General features: G+C 39.1%; 3 protein-coding genes across 3 annotated transcripts in view; 1 reads left to right on the top strand and 2 right to left on the bottom strand.

The window, feature by feature from the left end:
* Positions 1-967: 967 nt before the first annotated feature.
* On the bottom strand, positions 968-4,110 carry birc5a (baculoviral IAP repeat containing 5a). The gene is made up of 4 exons (XM_062054903.1): positions 3,876-4,110; positions 1,963-2,072; positions 1,607-1,724; positions 968-1,517 (listed from the first exon to the last, which is right to left on the bottom strand). The coding sequence occupies exons 1-4, from the start codon at positions 3,984-3,986 to the stop codon at positions 1,428-1,430; spliced, it is 429 nt and encodes a 142-aa protein (XP_061910887.1). The 5' UTR covers positions 3,987-4,110; the 3' UTR covers positions 968-1,427.
* A 532-nt stretch (positions 4,111-4,642) lies between these two features.
* Positions 4,643-17,084, top strand: faap100 (FA core complex associated protein 100). Its single transcript, XM_062056058.1, has 8 exons — positions 4,643-4,928; positions 5,065-5,183; positions 8,162-9,006; positions 9,146-9,302; positions 10,784-11,612; positions 11,671-11,781; positions 16,374-16,457; positions 16,697-17,084. Exons 1-8 carry the CDS (start codon positions 4,773-4,775, stop codon positions 16,826-16,828), a joined length of 2,433 nt encoding a protein of 810 aa, XP_061912042.1. The 5' UTR covers positions 4,643-4,772; the 3' UTR covers positions 16,829-17,084.
* A 1,383-nt stretch (positions 17,085-18,467) lies between these two features.
* fscn2b (fascin actin-bundling protein 2b, retinal) overlaps positions 18,468-21,789 on the bottom strand; it is a 29,830-nt gene continuing 26,508 nt past the window's right edge. Inside the window, exon 7 of the mRNA XM_062056059.1 lies at positions 18,468-19,079. Coding sequence (XP_061912043.1) covers positions 18,874-19,079 — 206 coding nt within the window. The 3' untranslated portion in view covers positions 18,468-18,873. The remainder of the gene's footprint in view (positions 19,080-21,789) is intronic.

Below are 21,789 nucleotides of genomic sequence, written 5' to 3'. Positions count from 1 at the left end.
AAAAAGCTTTTATTCTTAAGTTTGAGAGTAGGACTAAATTTCGCAAATTCTCAGGACTTAAGTGTAAAATGGCACTCTAAGAAGCTTGATAAGTACGGCCCCAGAGCAACACTTACTCCAATCAGCAGGTGTCCTGATGTCATAATTCCGAATAGGTAGATATCTTCACGTCCTCGACAGAAAAGGGTCGCCTGGCACGCGGCACTCCTTCTCCCAAGAGTCCAGCAACAACCGCTCCGTCATGACAAACAGGTTCCCCCAAACCCAAGATCTTGTCAATTTTGTTGAGGCCAGTTAAATAGTTCCAATGTTTAGATTTGGAGAACAGTGCAAAAAGAGGCAACAAGAAAGTTAAGACAAGCCAAAGAAGCAAGCAGGAGAGATAAGGGAGAGGGTAGGGGAGCGTCCACCCTCTGAGTGCCAGAGAGAAAAAGCCTTATTATATATACATTATACAATTTTGCAAAAAGGCTAAAAACTAACACTGCTATGTATACTGTCTTTTGACATATTTCAAGAAAAAGTTTATTGATATCAATATTTAATTTCTTCTTTACAATGCTTTTATGACCGAAAGGACAAGATCACGGGTACAAGCGGCCGAAATGAGTTTCCTCCGCCGGGTGGCGGGGCTCTCCCTTAGAGATAGGGTGAGAAGCTCTGCCATCCGGGGGGAGCTCAAAGTAAAGCCGCTGCTCCTCCACATCGAGAGGAGCCAGATGAGGTGGTTCGGGCATCTGGTCAGGATGCCACCCGAACGCCTCCCTAGGGAGGTGTTTAGGGCACGTCCGACTGGTAGGAGGCCACGGGGAAGACCCGGCTGGCCTGGGAACGCCTCGGGATCCCCCGGGAAGAGCTGGACGAAGTGGCTGGGGAAAAGAAAGTCTGGGCTTCCCTGCTTAGGCTGTTGCCCCCGCGACCCGACCTCGGATATGCGGAAGAAGATGGATGGATGAATGGACAATGCTTTTTGCTGCATTATTTTGTTTAATTTGATTTCTATGTGCCACAGGCCAATATAAACAGCACCCCGAGTGTAAACCAACTGTCACTAAACACAAATTGCCACAACATCGAAAGGGACAAGTGGTAGAAAATGGATGGATGGATGTACCCCCAACTGCTTCCTGTACAGCTGTTATTTTTACTGACAAACACACCACAAAATGGCACGGTTATTGGCGCCACCGACACCTTTGTTCTATTCTTTCAGCAACAATTCACAACAAAGCTTATCTCAAGAGCTACATCTAAAGTTATTCATATATAACAGTGTTTACAGAAAATATAGTAAGGTTATGATCAATTAAGTTATGGCTGAAAAATCCCTAAAATGTTCACCAAATTAAAAGGTACATAAAATAAAAACAGCAAAGTATAGCTAACACAAAACAAATGCTGTACATATTTACATACACACCCAATGTCTATTTGCCCATTTTCATCTTGAGAATTTCAGCTTTCACCAATCTTGCAGCCACCTCAAACTTGTTGACGGCCTCCTTACAGTTTTTGCTCTACATTTGGAGGAAATGAGTGCATCAGACGCCATCATGTGTCATGTAAATATTGCTGCTACGGGAAGGGATGGAGCAAAACAACATACGATGAGGCGCTTGTGCCTCGCCTGGTGGAGCTTCAAGAACTCGCTCAAAGGCAGATCCTCTACTTTCTTCTTCAGGGCCAAGAAGTGACACGAGGGTGAATGCGATTTGTGCTCTTTCCTGTCAACCAAATGGGGAAAACCATCAGCAAGTGCACATCGGTGCCTTGTATTGGAGGAAAAGTATTAAAACAAGGTATATACTTTTGTTTTTTAAACACAGTGTGGACTGAATGCAACACATTTACGTCTTAAAACAGCTGTAAACTGCAGTCGGACAGATTTTGTGTGGAATAACCCAATATCTCCCATGAAACAAAGCACTATCCTAATTTAAAGTTGTTAAATATTGATCTTACTGTGGGTCATCGTCCGGCTCCCAGCCCTCCAACTCCTTGAGGCAGAAGAAACACGTGGCAGTATCTGGGCTGTTGTCGACAGGCGTGTAAATGAAGCCAGCCTTTGCCATCTGAAAAACATTAACAATTAACATAATTTTGAGCTGTTTTTTACACTTAGACTTAGACAAACTTTTTTGATCCACAAGGGAAATTGTTCCACACAGTAGCTCAGTTACAAAGGATGGAAAGTAGACTATAGGTATAAAGTAGACTAAACATGTACCATAGTAGCAATATAAAATATAACATGTAATATTTACATATTATATATACAGTATATAATATATACTGATATATTAATTATATTACAGTCTATGTAACAGCTGCAGCAAAAAAAAGGGCAGCATAAAATAAAGAGTAGATCCAGCAGAAAATAATACACAATAAATGGAATGTTGTTTTCACAAAACCAAAGTCAAGGCACTAAAATGATCTTTGAGCGGGGCCCATCTTGATACATTTTGTTCATTAAAGATGCTAAAACCAAATTAATGTACATTCGTTATATGCTAAGCTATTTGAAAAACACAGCTTTTGCGTCATAAGCGACAAAGCAAATAGTGTTACATCTAATATGAGGCCTCGAAATGTAACTGTTTTAGGTCAAGGCAAGTGTATTATTATTTATTTTTCAAGTTATGTACATGTAGATGCTGTATCGGGACAGATCCATTTAGAGTTTGAGCAGAAATGTCGTATAGGAATTTACATACAATAAAACATTAACAAAATTATGTGTCAAATGGTTTTTAAAGTAATACCTTTGTGACATGAAAAAAAACATGGCGTTTACTTTTTGATATCAAAATAAAACACAAAGCAGTTTGGCTAATGAAGATAAAGTCTAATAAACAAGATGTGTTCTTCTCTAACGCGTCCTTGTGGTTTAGTACAACAGTTTGGCCAACAACAACAAAAACCAGGAGTGACAGCATGTTTCCTCACCTCATTAACTCTGTCACAGCAGCTGATGGACGCTGTATTGTCAAAATGAAAGCAACGTCATATAGTTTTTCTCCTTCACTGTATACTTTTAGTGTGGGGACAAGTGTCTTCAACATTGTCCACACCTGTCTCCATCTAAACACAGCAGTGTGCTCTTGAACACATGGCGGGAAGTGAGGAAAAATGACTGTAGCGTCCTGGAAGAGTTGGTGCTGCTTGGAATTCTGGGAATGTGTTATGTTGTGTTGCGGTGCAAATATTGTCCCGAAATGTGTTTGCCATTGTTGTTTAGTGTGGTCTCACTATACGGCACAGAGTTATGACAGTGTTGGCGTTGTTTACACAGCCACTCTTAGTGTGACATGTAGGTCTGTTGATTATGTATACTCCAAGGGGATACCACCGTTGTTAGAACACCATGATTAACAAGCCAAACAACAATAGCGCGTATGTGTCTGACTTCGTGTTGCCTAAAATGCATCAATAAATGTAGGATTTTCGGTATTTTATAAAGGAGATGGTATATCCGCTAATTATCATTATGCAGTTGACCAATAAGTCCCTTGTCCATTGACAACTAAAAAGTCAAGGGCGGTCACCTTGCCGCAAATTCGAGCCCTGTAATATGCCTCATTGATAATTAATCATTTACATTTTTAGGACATGTTTAGGGGCCTATAAAATGTAGCTGCAGGTCAAAAAAAGGCCCCTGTGCCACACTCTGTACACAACCTGCTTTAATTCAAAACGCTAAAAATATCTGCTTTGTTGTAGTTAACTCATCTCGAGTTAAACACTTGCTTCAACAACACTACTTTGCAACAAAGGGATGCTATAAACAAAAAGCTGCTACATGTGTCGTGGAATTTTATCTACAGTGTTTACTATTAAAACGGCCTTATTTTCAATTTGGACTCAAAACTCACGTTTTCCGGTGTGCAGGCGCAGTCTTCGTCAAAAGGCCACCCTTCAAAAGTTTTTAACCTATTCTCCCAAAGGTACATCTTAAATGTATCACCTTCGTTAAAAAGCTCCATTTGTGGTTGATTTGAAAGCCGGATAACAGTTGTAAAAAAGGCAAAAACACAAGCAAAGCGATTTCAAATAGCCGACAGTTTCCTTGAAAATGTTTTGATTGGATAGTTTTCTTCTTCATGGTTGAGCCACACAAGTGCTTGTGCGGCCTACGCCATCTTGTGGTTGTCTTGCCCAACTGTTGAAGAAAAAAAATCAAAATACTGTATTCTAATAACTAACATTTGATGCAATAAATCCAACTAGAATTCATTGGTACTCAGTTTCTTTTATATACTGAGAAACAATATAAATAAATGTATGATGGAAACTCCTAATGAACGCCACTTCCGCTTCGTAGTCTAGCAACACAAGTGCTTGTGCTGCATACGCCATCAAGTGCTTGATTTGCGTAATCATTGAAGTAACAACAATACTATAGTTTAACAGTTAAGTATTTTTAAACAATAAATCAAACTAAAATTCCATATTACGCACTTTCATTAATCTACTAAATGTCGCGGTATGGGTCGTAATGATCAGACGGTTTATACAAGCAACATGTTTATTGCGACCAGCTCTGAGTGTAGCATAGCATTCGATGTGTCACAACAACACGCGTAACATCCGGTTGAGGACAGCCTGTATGCGATATCAAAATAAAGGCATAACAGACAACACCACACTAGGAGACAAAATAAAGACTTGATAGACGGAAATTGACGCAACTACCGCTAAATGCAAACTGCTATTGGTCAGAATTTGAGGCGCGGGAAACAGTGGTCGTCTCTCTTCCGGTGTAAAGAAACATGGAAGGAAGGTGTGTGGTGGAGACGCTGGCAGAGTTTGGTTATTTATCACAGTCGTGTATTTTGAAAGTGGGGTCCTTACTACGGAGTAATGTTTTTCTCAGTACCGGAGACGACGAAGTGTATGTCTTTAACTCCCAGGACAGAAATCTGAAGGCGAGTATTAGATGATTTGTTAAATTGTTAGTTATTATGAATTTAATATCCATTCACAAAGGGTAAAAGGTGGAACACTCCACAGTTTTTGTGATTAACTGTCTCGTATTGATTTATTTATTTTTGCATTCTACAGGCAATTGTCCACTTTCCGGCTCCTGTAAGTGACTTGACTGTGGATGATGACAAGCAGATCCTTTATGTGGCCTGCTGGAAGGGAGTGTATGGTGTCTTTTTATCACCTTTGCTGTGCAGGTTAGAACTTTTTTAAAATAAATTATACAACATTCATACTACAGCCTATCTCAAAATACATCCATAGATCATAACATTAGATTATACACAATTGTTGAATTGACTGGAGGCATTTCCTCTTCATCCTAAGCAGGGATCGGCAACCCAAAATGTTTAAAGAGCCATATTGGACCAAAAAATATGTTAAAAAATATGTTTTATAATGAAGACAACACATCATGTGTCTATATTAGCTATATTAGCCTACTATCAAAGGCTGACGCAAATCTTTGTTGACAGAAATGTTGTATTTAAATTTTTGGAAATCATTAATAAGATAGAGGCTTCTCACAGAATGAGATACATTCTGGAAATTACTGGCTCAAAATGGCCAAAGGTTTAGATGTGTGTGTCCATGTTAAAGGAAACGGCAGGCTGTCTTCTAATGGATTCATTACAATCTTTGCGAGCTGGGTAACATTTGTCAACTTTGACAACATATTGTCTCACAAATTATTGTTGATCAACAATATTATAGTCAGCATTATTTTGTTATTTATTTTATGCCACTAACGAGTGGTTTGGCCACAAACTATTGGTATGCAGGACTAGGCCTGGGCCCATCACAAACTTTGGCAGACAATGCATTGTCTTACTAATTATTGCTGATAAACTATGTATTATTGTCAGCATTATGATAAAACCAAATTAAGCACTGCCATAATCATAATATAAAATAATAATATTTCAAGTAAGCTTTTCAAACGCAATACAATTTTATTCCTTAGTAGTAATTTTTTTTACGGTTGTAATTGGAGGTCAATAACTTTTAGAATCAGATCTATTATTGTCATTCAAGCATTAGCATCAGAGATGTACCAAAACTAAATTATGTTGCAATTTCCAACCACAATAAAATAACACGGATAAAAACACCATACACCAAAATAAAATAAATACATTTTTGTCCTCAAAATTCTACCCACAGTCCCCCATTATGACAAATTAATAATTTTTTTAGAGCCTTTTGAAATGTATCAAAAATAAAGACTAAGAAATCGCATGTACGTAAGTATTCACAGCCTTTGCTTAATACTTTGTTGATGCACCTTTGGCAGCAATTACAGCCTCAAGTCTTTTTGAATATGATGTTACAAGCTTGGCATACCTAAATTTGGGCAGTTTCACCCATTTCTATTTGCCATTCCTCTCTGCAGCACATCTCAAGCTCCATCAGGTTGATGGGAAGTGTTGGTGAGCAGTCATTTTCAGATCTCTCCAAAGATGTTTAATCAGATTCAAGTCTGGTCTTTGGCTGGGCCACTGAAGGATATTTATAGAGTTGTCCTGAAGCCATTCATTTGAGATCTTAGCTCTGTACTTAGGGTCATTGTCCTGCTGAAAGATGAACCGTCGCTCCTGTCAAGATTTCAAGAGCACTCAGGTGCAGGTTTTCATCCAGGATGTCTCTGTACATTGCTGCATTCATCTTTATCTCTATCCTGACTAGTCTCCCAGGTCCTGCCCCTGAAAAACATCCCCACAGCATGATGCTGCCGACCACAATGCTTTACTGTAGGGATGGTATTGGCCTGGTGATGATCGGTGCCTGGTTTCCTCCAAACATGATGGCTGGCATTCACGCCAAAGAGTTCAATGTTTGTCTCATCAGACCAGAGAATGTTGTTTCTCATGGTCTGACAGTCTTACAGAAACATTTTGGAAAACTTTTAACGAAGAAATGGCTTCCGTCTGGCCACTGCGACATACAGTTCTGTTCATTGTTTGTTGATTGTTTATTGAATGGATCCCAATTAGCTGACGCCAAGGTGACTGCTAGTCTTCCTGGAGTCCATATAGGAGCATACAAAATTAAAATACAAAGAATACATGCATTACCAGACATTATACAATGGAAAAATACAACATAAGATAAAAAGCTAGTTAAAACTGTTTGTTGGATTGCTTGTACAGATGGTTGTCCTTCTAGAAAGTTGTTGTCTCTCCAGATTGGAATACCGTAGCTCTGACAGAGTGACCATTGGGTTCTTGGTCACCTCCCTAAGGCCCTTCTCCCCTGATCGCTTAGTTTAGACGGCCGGCCAGCCTTAGGAAGAGTTCTGATGGTTCCAAACTTCTTCCATTTATGGATGATTGAGGCCACTGTGCTTATTGGGACCTTCAAGGCAGCAGATTTTTTTCTGCACCCTTCCTTGGATTTGGGCCTCGAGACAATCCTGTTTTAGAGGTCTACAGACAATTCATTCGACTTCATTCTTAGTTTGTGCTCTGCCGTGCACTGTTAAGTGTGGGACCTTACATACAGACAGGTGTGTACCTTTCCAAATCATGTCCAACCAACTGGTCTTACCACAGGTGGACTCCAATTAAGGTGTAGCAACATCTCAAGGATGATAAGTTGAAAAAGTATGCACCAACCTGAGCTTACTTTTCAGCTTAATGGCAAAGGCTGTGAATACTTATGTACATTTTCAAAAATTTCAAAATAAACTTTTTTACAATATCATTATGGGGTATTGTGTGGGGCTACCCACATATGCGGTCCTCTCCAAGGTTTCTCATAGTCATTCACATTGACGTCCCACTGGGGTGAGTTTTCCTTGCCCGTATGTGGGCTCTGTACCGAGGATGTCGTTGTGGCTTGTACAGCCCTTTGAGACACTTGTGATTTAGGGCTATATAAATAAACATTGATTGATTGATTGATTGATTGAATATTGATGACAAAAATCAAATATTTCCATATTTGATCAACATAACAAACTGTGGAAAATGTTAAACACTGTGAATGCTTTCTGGATGGACTGTATATTAGGCGAACTCCCAGCCCCAAAATTTAAAACTGAAGAAACCTTTTGCATACAAATATAAATCCATATGTTTTACATTCATTTACAAATGTCTATACCTTTTTAATTTTGTGCTTTGTTAACGTCTATTTTTTAAAGTTGATAATGACATGTCCTTCCCTCCCTTAGGGTTCAAAGCTCTGAAGCGTCCTCATGTCCATCTCATGTTAACGTATCTGGTGAGCATTTTGTTATCAGAGAGGAAGGAGTATCATCCCTACTTTTGGTCAACTCTGTGCTCTTGAACGTTACCCGGAAAAACCCATCCTGGCTGTTGACACTGTACAAAATAGCAGAGGAGTCAATATTCAGCAGCTATGAAATGTTTGCATCATTCAAAATTCCTGTGGTATCTAACACGGTACCTCACAGCACAGAAGAGTGCAGACGCCCATTGTTGCTTTGTGTCCACTCTGCTAACACCGCTGCACCATTAAGTGGTCTGTCGAGCGGTCACGTCTACCTTGAAGTGGTCCTCTTTAAACTCCTATTCGGGATCAACGCAGCCCTCACCAAGTCTCCGGTTATCTTTTGTGGTCTGCCAGATGGCCGCCTGTGTTTCGTACCTCAGCGAGTCCCTGGATGTCAGCTCAGAGTCCTGCACAGCCTGGAGCAGCCGGTTGTGTTTGTCGGGGCCTCTGCAGGATGTCTGGTGGCTGTGGGGGAGCAAGGCAGAGTGGTGCTGATCACATCCCAGCAAGGACGACCAGAAGAAGGAGGCTTTAGAGCTGCTTTTACTCAAGTGTGTGTCCCCGGGCCTGTGGTGTGTGCCTGCCTGGATGGACAGTCCCTTTACTACAGCACTGGGTCCGACCTGCTGGTGCTGGATCTACCACTGGGATCCACTGAAGGATCAAAGCCAGTCAAAGGGGAGACGGGAACCAGTAATAAGCAAGCTGGTGCCCTTCAGAACCCCACCAGTTTAAATGTGTGTCGGGTCAGCACCTTGGTGCAACATGCAAGCGACAATGCAGGTAAAATAACTCTTACTTTATTTTACTATTTGTTTCTAACTAGTAGTAATTAGGTGTAAGGTAATGTTGAATATCTATTTTAAGTATGTATATGTTTGTGTATCTGTCTTAACTGAGGAACCTGTCCTTCACCTACTAGACAAAGCTCAGCTGCTGGGGTTGTCCTTTAGGGGACAGCTCCAGAGGATTAGTTTACCTGTGAGGAGACAGGATGCAGCATCGTCCAATCTTCCCTCACTACATGTTGGCCGCAGCATCAGAGATGTCCTGGCGGCTATAGGAGACATTTATGAAAGGTATGTCTGCTCTGCTGTGCTGTTTTACTTCTAAGCAGGTAAGGTGTACTCAGACAACAAGGTCAAAGTTCACGACCAATGAGGTAAAAACTCAGTTCAAAGCAAACCCTATTGACCCATACCACATACTAAAGCCATTGATAGAAGTTGACTGCTAAATACTGTACAGTATTATCCTCCAACAGCACCAAGTGTGTTACCAATTATGGTGGACACTATAGTAACTTGCAAGGTGCTTAACCTTTTTACAGTTTTATTAAATAAAAAAGTATTAAAGTTTACTAGTAATAAGTAGAAATGTACATATGAATCACTTAAATAATGGGTGGTCCAAAGTGCGGCTACGGGCTCATCTTTTTTTGGCCTATTGTAGAAATAAGACTAAACAAAAAAATAGAGCAAAAGGCCACAATGTTAAGAGAAAAAGCTGAAATATTAAAATAAAGAATATACTTTGATTTTATGTATGCAACCCTTGGGGGAAAACGTTTGGACAGCTCTGTCTTAATTAGGGGTGACCCAATCCGACATTAATATCGGTCCGATATCAGCAAATAGTATCAAATAATATTAACTTGCATCTAAAATCTCCGATATACTGTACAGATACAAGAAGTCCTGCAGTGTGTTTACTTGTGCACATCTGGACAGCCAGTTAACATCTAACAGTGTTCCAATTGGCACAAAAGGTTGGTATTTTATTTTATTTTAGTGAAGTCATTTACAAAAGGTAAACATGGTAGGCTATAGGCTACTAGGGGCTAGCAGCTACACAACAGCTAAGCACACCATAGCAAACATAATAAGTGTCCTTAATTGAACAATATTGCTGTCTAAAAACACCACATTTGTGAATATAAACAAGTATCAAATAATTATAGTTGCTAATCAATAACAGATACAAAGTCTCCAAGGCAGAATCCTATTAGAAAGTATCCAGTAACAATCGTGTCTGCATCATTACTTTGTCATTAGCTTAATTTAATGAATTATTGTGGCCACTAGATGTCGCTAAAAACAAATGAACACTTTACTTAAAAAAATGTCTGTCATAAGCTTAGTGTTTTAATATCTACAATTGTTCTCTTGAGTAATTTCACTTGATCAAACCTTTTCTAACATTCCACACTACAAAATAATAAAACTATGTACTATAATTCGTGCTGAATGGCCGATACTCAAGGCTCCAATATCAGTATTGTATCTGAAGTGAAAAAATTATATTGGAACACTCCTAGTCATAATCAATCATTGGAAATTAAATGTTGTGTGAAGTGATTGTTGTTAAATAAGGTTTTGAAGCAATTGAATGTACTATTTGTCTGCCACCAGCAGATGCGCTTTTTTCAATTTAAACCCTGATTATATTTGATTAGATAATATTAAATTGTTTCATTTGAAAACCATTATATTTAAAAGCAAACCTGTACAAATGGTGTCATTGACTAAATAATAACAGACCTTCACTCTTTTACTTTTAGATCATCGGTGCTAAAAGCTGCAATCAAATCTAAGAACCAAACCATGCTGCAACTGAATCAGGTGCTCAACATCAGCTTCTTAATGAACGGCGGAGGAGATTGCCAGGAGAAACCCATTCGTATTCACGCCACCACAAGTTGGAGTACAATGCTTCAGAAAGACTCCCTGAACTTGAAGTGCATCCTAGAGAATGGAAGTTGTTATGATCTTGAGCAAGGATGGACTCTAAACATCACTGTGTCGCCTTTGTGTCGCTCCCAAGGAGGCGAAGGCTGCTCCTCACAGTTTTCATTCTCATTTCATACTCTCCCCCCTAGGGGGAAAGTGGACTTTTCCCTGCCGTTAGCTTCTGCAGGAGAGTCCTCTTACCCCATTACGCTTTTTTGCTCGCTCACCTTCCCTTTCTCGGTTCTCCTCAGAGAAGAAGCAGTCTCAGGCCTGCCTGATGGTGGTCTTATCAGTTTACCGTTGAACACGTTGACTGTGGATTGGTTGCACGCCCTGCAGGTGAAGAGTCCTGCAGACGCTGCGTCTCAACATTGCAACATTGACACCATTCAAGCTTTTCTGAAATCACGCCTAAGTGGAGAAGGAGGAGGGGATGCGGGCAACGTGCAGCACTCAGCAAGCATCAAGGTGTCATCAGAGTTACTAAGGGACACGTTGATGCTGAGACCACCCTCAAATGTGGGCTTATCCCTGCTGCAATGGCTCCTGTGTGAACGTCACAAAGGGGTAAAGGTGCAAGGAGACAAGGTGGTCCTCAACAACTTGGTGGTCTGTGCTCGAGCCCCAAATGGACATATCATAAAGCTGACAGCAAAAGAGGTAAATGCTATTATTTTGTTATCAAAGTGACAGTGTCTGTAATGGCTCTCTTACACAGGAGAGCGCGGGGACGGAGGAGGAGCCTCTGGCAATTGTGGAGGTTAAAGTTGAGAGCTCCTCCATGGCAGCTGTGTGTGGAATGCATCATGCCGTCCTGCACAGAATACAGGTACAAACACGCTTCTGTTGTATGCTAATAACGCATTTCCAAACATGCTTATGTGGCTTCTTTTTAATACTGTAAAGGTATGGAAATACGTTTTAGACCCTTTTTTTGTTTTTAAATACTATCATAACATGTAAGGTAAGTATGGACACCACATTTACTCAAATATATTTTTCCGAGAAAAATGTCTAAAAAAGACATGTTCGAGGTTGAGCAATTTTTTAAAACTCAGCCAGAAGGGGGCGACAAATGACTTCTACGCAGTCTGAGCTTTTCTTCCCGTCACTCACAATTTGTCTTATGTTTTGGTCAGTACACAAATGAACACTAACTAATTTCATATGGACCAAAGAACCACTTTTTGAGCTATTGCGCATTAGGGTTGCGTGACATAGACAACATAAGATGTAACTAATATTCATTTGGCATACGATAGAGCTTTTAATACTATCGTTATATTGTTTGTTGATGACACATTCTAGTGGTGTTTTGCAAATTTGACAGCGACAAGCGAACAAAGGTGTGGACTGTAGCCTCCTCGCTGGCAAACTAGCAGCTAATGTCCATCCAGTAAATCACTAATCCTCGCATCCTTGGCGGCGAAAAAACTATGTTTCTTACAAGTAAGATTATCACTTGAGGACGAGAGAACAAGGAATAGCTAAACGTGCTACACTACGTACCTTAGGAGGATAAAGAAAATAATATCCAACCGCTGAACTTAAGCTCTTGAATGTAAACGAGGGTGGATGAATCAATACAAATATTGACAGTAACGATACCAAGTATACTCTAGTATCAATACATGATCAATACTACAGTGATTAGATTGATATTTTATATTATCACAAAGTATTTTTTTGGTAGTTTTTGGTATTGTTTACAAATAAGTCCCTGGACACAGAAGGACTTTAAAGGGGACCTATTATGCAAAACCAACTTTTCTTACCTATTGGTACCTGTTTTTTGTGTATTTAGGATCTGCATAAGTCCCAAAAAATTGAAATTAAACAATGGAGGCATCCCCGATACAAATCCTCGTTTGGTTCCTGGCTTTGTCATGAATAAGTTGAGAATCGTAACGATGCCTTTTAGATTTACTGAGGTCTGATATGTTTAGTAACTTTACCAGTGGCAGTAGCTAGACGAAGGTGGTGGTGCGTAACTGGCAACCTGGATGTGACACACTCACTGACTTTCTAATTGGTCAAATGGTGGAGAGTGGGGCATCGAAATGAAAACAATAACAAGATTTCGGGGCTGTAGATCTAATTTTGAAATGAGCATATCCCGCCTGAACTATTGTTATCAGTTATAAAGGTATTGAAAAATAACATTATTTATTAATGCCTCTTGACATGTCAGGGCCATTTAATGATGACTTGACATTAAATTAATACACCTTTAAATCAGAGCCAATAATAAGAAATATTTTAAATATTTAATTTGTATTGTTATACTGCCTTGCTGGGTTTGTATCTGATTAAATGTAATCATTCAATGTTAATGAAAATTTTAAGTCACAGTATCAGCATTTAGTTTGGCCGATAAAACCCCTGTATCTGCTTGGTACTGGATCAATACCCACATTTGTAGTATTACCCAAAAGCAGTGTAAAGTATCCAATCAACAGAAGAATAAGTACTTATTACATTTTAACAGAAGTGTAGATTTATGTTTGATTGATTATAAAAGCAACAAAGTGGATGGAATAATTAAAGTAGTTGAGTTAATGTTATAATTGGAAAAAAAGTTATGACACAGATGTAACCTTTATTTTATGTTTATGTTGCTAGAACATGAGATTTAATGACAGGCTGTTTCTTTAAGAGGCCGCTTCTCTTGAGCACCTCAGGTGCAGCTACTCTTGTTGACTTGTTAGTTGGGAACCATGCCGTAGTGTTTTGCTTTGCACAAAAACTTATTTAGATTACCTCTGTTTGGAAGATACAGTTTAGTAAAATAAGTTACATTTTCTTTGCATCAGAGTCCTGTGGAAGTTTTTGCAGTTCACGTCGCACACACGTGTAAAACAAGGCACGTTTTAATCTCATCCCCCACAAACATGTTACAGCAGAGAGTAACCAGCTATTGACAATAAATTAGTAAGTAGATTAATAATAGTTTTGAGAAAATAATACAACCATAAATGAAGCAATAAGTTACTGCATGAGTTGGCAGCCAAACTAGGAGAGTTTGTAACCCTTTTTGAAATGGTTCTATTATCATTTACATACCGAATAATAGTGTATATCATGATATACTGTATATCATTATCGTAGGAGGCTGCTTATTTATTGCGATATACCTTTTAGTCCTTGTCGCCTAGCCCTACTACTGTACACCCACACTATAGCTTGAATTTACATCACGTCACCCCTACGGCTCATTAAATATGCATGGTGGTGGTCAAGCTAGCGTCTGTTCTCAATGGGTACTAGACGCCATTTAGCCTTTCTCGAACAAAAATGCCGTATGCTTGCGTTGTTTTTGGCTTTACGAGCCATTCAAATCACAAAAAGGATAACGCTTTCTTCAGACTTTCTCGAGAGGTAATCAAGAAGGGCAAAAGAGTGCAAGATTTTACAAAAGACAAGGAGAAAAGTGGCACGCACTCCAGTCCAAGGGAGCAGTGTCGAAGAACGCACAAGTTTGCAGTGATCACTTTGTTAAAGGTTTGTTTGTTATACTTTGACAGTATTTCCCATTTAAGTTTTTCGTAAAGCACCAATTGGCAAGTCTAAATAAAAGAAAGCTAATGTGAGCAAAACCTAAAAGTTAAGTTTTTACCAAAGGCACCAATCATAAATGAAGCTTTCAGCACATACACAACGTTGAGATCTAGAGTTATATTTTGACAAGGAGGGGGAAAAACATGTGTACTCATAAACAGCGCGTGCAACAAACGACTGTAGATGCGAAGTTAAATCATGAAATGCAACCTTACCCGAACAAAAACAATGCATATATATCCGGGGGAGTCTTGATAAAAATTTCCTTCACCCAGCCACGCACAAAGAAGTTGTAGGCCTCCATTCTTTTCCAGTTTTTCATCTGTTTTGTCGTGAAGAATGACGTCGAGAGCACAAGATAATTTGATATGTCTGGGAAGGCCACCGATGGATTATCCTTGATATACCTCGAAAAATATATTTTTTAATCAAGTATAGATCCATTCCATTTTATAGTTAGATTTTTTTGCTCTTATCTGCTTTTTGTAGGAAGATCTAGGCCCCTTGTGGAGTAAGATAGTTCTGTACAACAGCCATCTTGGTTCGGTTGACCACCATTGTTTTTCACTTCCGGGAAGAAGTCACACGATGTAACGCAGGGGTGTCCAAAGTGCGGCCCGGGGGCCATTTGCGGCCCGCAGCTAATTGTTTACCGGCCCGCCACACATTCTGGAAATGCTATTGCAAAAATAAAAAATAAACATTACAAAAAGTGGAATGAGGTGAAATCTAACTAGAAAAAGTTGCAATGTCGACACAAAGCTGCCATGCAGGCTGTTTTTTTTCTTTTGTCTATCTTTATTTTTCTTTTTTTGCCATTGCTTAAAAAAAACAAAAAAAACAATGTTATAATGAATTATTGACCTATTCAAGGCTCCAATTATTTCAAATATTTCACTTTAAAATGTTTTATGTGGAAAAAATTGCATATATTGTGTGGTTGCCATACAAAAACATCAATGTTTTCCTTGACAAAAGAGCATAAAACAAACAAAATAATAGTTCAAACGTAAAATTGACAGATATATCTGAAGTTGATCTCGTAACTTAAGTGTTGAAAGTAAAAAAAAACTAATACAAATGTATCACTTTGAGTGGGGCGCCTTTTGTATCCTAAATATATTTAATGGGATTTTATTCATCTTTGCACTGTGATTATTCTAAAATAACAATGAATTAATATCAATGGTGTCTTGCATTATTGATGTTTTTAAGGCTCTAGTTACTTCACATCAAACATTGCTTTCTGAATGTTTTGGGCAGTGGGGGAAATACTGCATATTTCAGTTTTATTATAAAAAACAAAGTTGTCTTGACAGAAAAGGCATACAACCTTTTTGGTTTTTCAAATTTTATATCAACCTGAAGTTGATATACTGTAGAGATTTACTGAAAGCGTTAGATTAAAAAAAATAAAATAAAAATTTGACTTGTTTTTAACATTTTAACGACCTAGACCCTTTATGGTCCCCGGGAGCCCTAAAGGTAAAAAAAAACAAAAGCCATATATTTTGTTATGATTTGAAAATGAAAACTATCAAAATGGCTCCCGCAGGCTTTAATTTTTCCGTGTGCGGCCCTCAGTGGAAAAAGTTTGGACACCCTTGATGTAACGCAAGCATCCATCCATTTTCTTCCGCTTATCCGAGGTCGGGTCTCGGGGGCAGCAGCCTAATTAGACCAATCATGCTGACTGTTGATTATAATTTGAAGTTAGTCAATAGTAATATTTTCATAGTAGTCAATGAAGTAACCAAAATATTACAAACACCATTTACTTCCACTGCATACTACAACTACATTAATAAACATATTTCTTAGCAAATATTTCTGGGATTAAACACTGCTTGTGCTTTGATGCAGAGTGTGTTGCAGAGAGCCCCTGAAAAGTCTTCCACTGTCCAGATGCAGAGTTTGTGCGTGAGACAAGTACTACTGCGGGCTGAGGTAAGACTTGCACTGATACAATATCTCACGTTAGTGAGTGCACTGCTCTCAAGTTAAGCATTATTTTTTTTACAGTATATCTTCTCAAGCAACAATGTTATAGATATGAAACTTGGATAGATTTAAGAGCAGTCAGTGTTCATCTTGTGTGGCAGTTCATATTTATGATCCACTGAAAATTATTTAATAAGAAGCATTTGTTGCTTTCTAAATGTAAGTTATTGTTTTGTTTATGTCAGACACTGTTGCAGCAGTTCCAGCAAAGTCGAATCTCGAGCAGCTTCAGTGGGGGCGTGTCCACAGCCCAGGTGACATCATCTCTTCTCAGTGTTTATCAAGAACTCAGAGAAAATCCTGTATTTATTATTTAATATCCATGCAAGCACAGCTAACTTTTACATGTACAAGAATGTGAGGCATGACTTTTCGTGCGACGTGAAAAGAACCCTTCATTTTCTTCATTATGTCATCCATTATTTTTCATTTTATGTTGACTTTGTACACAAAGTATGTATACAGAATCTTCTTAGTGAAAGTATTTTCATTAAAATTAAGCAAAAATATAATCAGTTATATTTATACTACAGCTGTCAAAATCACTGTGTTAATGTAGATTCATTATGCATTAGTATACAAATAACATTTTTAACACAATTATGTATATTAAAAATGAATAATAATCCAAATTAATCCACAGCAACCCTGTGATTCTTGTACATTTTTTTTTTACAAAACTACACTATATTTCACCATAATTTAAAAGCACGTAATACATATTATTTGTTGTTTGTAAAAGCTGTTATTAAGTAAGCCAAGGACCCGCACGAGTATTTTAAGTCAGATTTTCTTTTTTTTTTGCGTTTGTCCAATAGAGGGCAGCAGATTACTTTAAAGTCAAAGTCCCTGGCCTGACAATTCAGCAACCCCACTGGGATTATCTGTAATTTTCTCTAAATCTAACACAATATTCAACAATTTATTAAGCAACAACAACATGTTGGATAGTTTTGTAAGTTTTTATGAACAATTTTCTTTTTGTTTTCATCCCATCCAAAACATATTCACTTTTACATTCATTGGCTCCAGCGCCCCCCGCGACCCCGAAGGGAATAAGCGGTAGAAAATGGATGGATGGATGGGTTCTTTTTACAGAATTTGGATGGAATACTGGAACAACAGTAAAAAAATCAACATGACATTTATTGTGGGGCGGCGTGGCGAAGTTGGTAGAGTGGCTGTGCCAGCAATCGGAGTGTTGCTGGTTACTGGGGTTCAATCCCCACCTTCTACCTTCCTAGTCATGTCCGTTGTGTCCTTGGGCAAGACACTTCACCCTTGCTCCTGATGGCTGCTGGTTAGCGCCTTGCATGGCAGCTCCCGCCATCAGTGTGTGAATGGGTGTGTGAATGGATGAATGTGGAAATAGTGTCAAAGCGCTTTGAGTACCTTGAAGGTAGAAAAGCGCTATACAAGTATAACCCATTTATCATTTATCATAATTTGCAATGACCTCTTAATGCTAGACCTCATGCAGCTAATGTTGATTGTGGTAGAAAATGTAGGATTTTACACTAAGTACATTGCACACATTAAAAGAGAAAAGCAGACAATTTTTTCTCTTACCTGAATTAGGATTATTGTACTTAAATTCTCACGAGAACACTGTTAATTCATAATACTGATGAGAGTAGTCAAACCGGAATTCACAACCACTGTGCCACACCTAATTATCCAAATTAACTGAATTGCTCCGAAAATGATTTTCTATTGATCATAAAAACATTGTGTCTTTGTTCATCTATTGATGATAACGATGTGCATCATTAATGTGCAGAACAATTCAATTATATTTGGTGGTGTGCCGTGAGATTTTTTTAATGTAAAACACTTGCTAAACTACAACTCGTGGATTGAACTTTACCCGCAGAAGGTGTCCGCACAATTGGAACAAACAAAACTGATACCAGTCTTATGATAAATGAAGAAAATAATAAATGAGAGTAAGCAAAATGAGCTGCTATGGTTGTATTCCAAACATGTAGTGGACATATTCCAGTCTATTCGTTTTTCTATGCAGTCGGTAGAAACATGATCTCATCAGCTTATAAACTCTCTGTACTACACTAATGAGTGACCACGTCTAAAAGGTGACAATGTCTTTCTCAAATGACACTATTACTTGCCTTGAATGGCAGGTAATTTACTAAAGCACCACTTTGTTCACTACAAGAAGAAAGGTAAGGAGGAATATAATAATCTCTGCCTTAAATAGGACAAGCATTTGAATAACAATCAAATTCATTGCAGTAAAAGCTTCCTTCATTGCTGATCTTCCACCTCAAAGTTCGCGATAGGGATAGAGAGCATCTCCATGACAGCAGCAAGGTCCCAGGTATGTTTTGTTGTTGTTGTTGCATTAATACTCCCACAAAGCTGAGCTGCTCAGGTTAAGTCCGTCCGCTTTAAGCGTGCCACCCTGGTCTCCACGCAGATATTGTCCGTTCTTGCCACGGATGGCGAGACGGCCTCGTTCCAGGAGCTCCAGACTGAAATCCTCTGGGACGTCACCATCAGAACACACCAGCCCGGTACTGTTGACGTACCAGAAGCGACCTGTCACACCTGTGGGGTAAACGCACCCAGTGACACATTGTACAAATGACCCTAAACTTCACTTACACAAATTTTGTACATGCTTGTATTTTAGCTGGACAGTTATGATATTATAGAACTTTTGCATGTAAATGCAGATGCAAAATTATTTTATTGGATCTTATATTTTGTGCGTACATAGTAATATGCAGCTAGTTGGCCATGCATGCATTATTCCACTCCAACCAGCCGTGGAAGGAGGAGGGGCATTTTCTGTTGCTGTTCCCACAAAATTATAAACATAGAATAGCATGGAAAATGAAGCATTATTTTTGCCTTTACTGTACTAAAATCACTTTTCCACAAAAAAGCAGCAAAGTGGAAGAATAAACATTGTTCTGACTCGTGTTTCCCCTGCTGGGTGTGTTTGCGGCATAGAAACAGCCACGTCAGCGTAGTGTGACATCGGCATAGCGCGACGCAATCCATTCAACCAAGACTAGGAACAGAGTAGCTTTTATTGAGAAAAATCAATGATTCATTATCTTTGGAGGACAAACATGACATTAAATTAAAATAATTGTCTTAGCATTTTACTAAATTTGATCAGTTATGTCAGGGGTGCTCAAACATTTTCCTCTGAAGCGCCATTTCAATATTTAGAATTTAGTGTAAAAATGTTTTAAACCACTCCAACATGCTAAGAAGTTATTTATATTTAAAGAAAGAAAAAGCCTTCATGTCAGCTTTGTTTTGTTAGCATCAACTTTTTATTTTTATTTGTGCGTAATTGTGTATCCGAAGAATGTGTTAACATGCCAAAATGACCCCTTGGCCTCGGAACTATTGGAAAAAGAAAATGGTCAATTCATTGTTTAAAAAAAATATTAATATATAATAAAAAATTAAATAAAAAGTATATCAAATACTGTGCATCCGGAAAGTATTCACAGCGCTTACATTTTCCCCACATTTTGTCATGTTACAGCCTTATGCCAAAATGGAATGTATTCATTTACGTCCTCAAAATTTTACACACAATACCCCATAATGACATCGTGTAAACGTTTTTTTTTTTAATATTAAAAACTAAGAAATCACATGTATTTGCCATTAAGCTCAAAAGTGAGCTCAGGGGCATCCTGTTTCAACTGATGATAAATAAATAAATGATAAATGGGTTATACTTGTATAGCGCTTTTCTACCTTCAAGGTACTCAAAGCGCTTTGACAGTATTTCCACATTCACCCATTCACACACACATTCACACACTGATGGCGGGAGCTGCCATGCAAGGCACTAACCAGCATCCATCAGGAGCAAGGGTGAAGTGTCTTGCCCAAGGACACAACGGACGTGACTAGGATGGTAGAAGGTGGGGATTGAACCCCAGTAACCAGCAACCCTCTGATTGCTGGCACGGCCACTCTACCAACTTCGCCACGCCGACCTGATCATCCTTGAGATGTTCTTTCATTTAGTTGAAGTCCACCTGTGATAAATTCAGTTAGTTGGATATGATGTGGAAAGGCACACACCTGTCTATATGTAAGGTCCCACACTTAACAGTGCATGGTAGAGCACAAACCAATGATGAAGTCAAAAGAATTGTCTATAGACCTCTGAGACAAGATTGTCTCGAGGCGCAAATCTGGGGAAGGGTACAGAAAAATAACTGCTGCCTTGAAGGTTCCAATGAGCACAGTGGACTCCATCATTCGTAAATAGAAGAAGTTTGGAACCACCAGGACTCTTCCTAGAGTGGCCGTCTAAACTGAGCGATCGGGGGAGAAGGGCCCTCGTCAGGGAGGTGACCAAGAACCCGATGGTCACTCTGTCAGAGCTATAGCATTCCTCTGTGGAGAGAGGAGAACCATTCCAGAAGGACAACCTTCTCTGCAGCAATCCACCAATCAGGCCTGTATGTTAAAGTGGCCAAACGGAAGCCATTCCATTGTAAAAGTTTTCCAAAATGCACCTGAAAGACTGTCAGACCATGAGAAACAACATTCTCTGGTCTGATGAGACAAAGATTAAACTCGTTGGCGTGAATTCCAGGCGTCCCTACAGTGAAACATGGTGTGGCAGCATCATGCTGTGGGGATGTTTTTTAGCAACATGGAGACTATTCATGATGAAGAGAAAGACGAATGCAGCAACGTACAGAGACATCCTGGATAAAAACTGCTCCTATCAAAAGGAATGGTTTTAGGACTCTGTAAATGTCCTTGAATGCCTAGCCAGAGCCCAGACTAGAATCCGATTGAACATCTCTGGAGAGATCTGAAAATGGCTGCGCACCGACATAAATACCGTAATTTCCGGACTATAAGCCGCACCTGACTATAAGCCGCACCAGCTAAATTTAGGGGAAAATACAGATTGCTCCATATATAAGCCGCACCCGACTATAAGCCGCAGGGTTTTGATGTGTAATTAGCGTAGTATATAGGGGTTCCTGCTACCACGGAGGGGATTGTCGGGACAGAGATGACTGTTTGGGAACGCAAAGCGTCCCATTTATTAACAATAAATCTTTCAATCATTCAATCAAACTTTCACATCTTTGACATGGCGAACAGCATTCGTGCAGAGTACAAATAATACAACGGTGCAAAGTAATACAAAGTGCTCGCCTGTACGTTATCAAAATAACCAGCCTACCGGTATATGAAAAGTCAGTCTTTAATCATTGTGTCATCGTCTTCCTCCTGCGTACTAAAACCACCGAAATTCTCT

The sequence above is a fragment of the Entelurus aequoreus genome, linkage group LG08 (assembly GCF_033978785.1).
Source record: "Entelurus aequoreus isolate RoL-2023_Sb linkage group LG08, RoL_Eaeq_v1.1, whole genome shotgun sequence".
NCBI classification, from domain to species: domain Eukaryota; kingdom Metazoa; phylum Chordata; class Actinopteri; order Syngnathiformes; family Syngnathidae; genus Entelurus; species Entelurus aequoreus.
The sequence above is the reverse complement of the archived record's forward strand: the minus strand, read 5'-3'. Positions and strand labels throughout refer to the sequence as shown.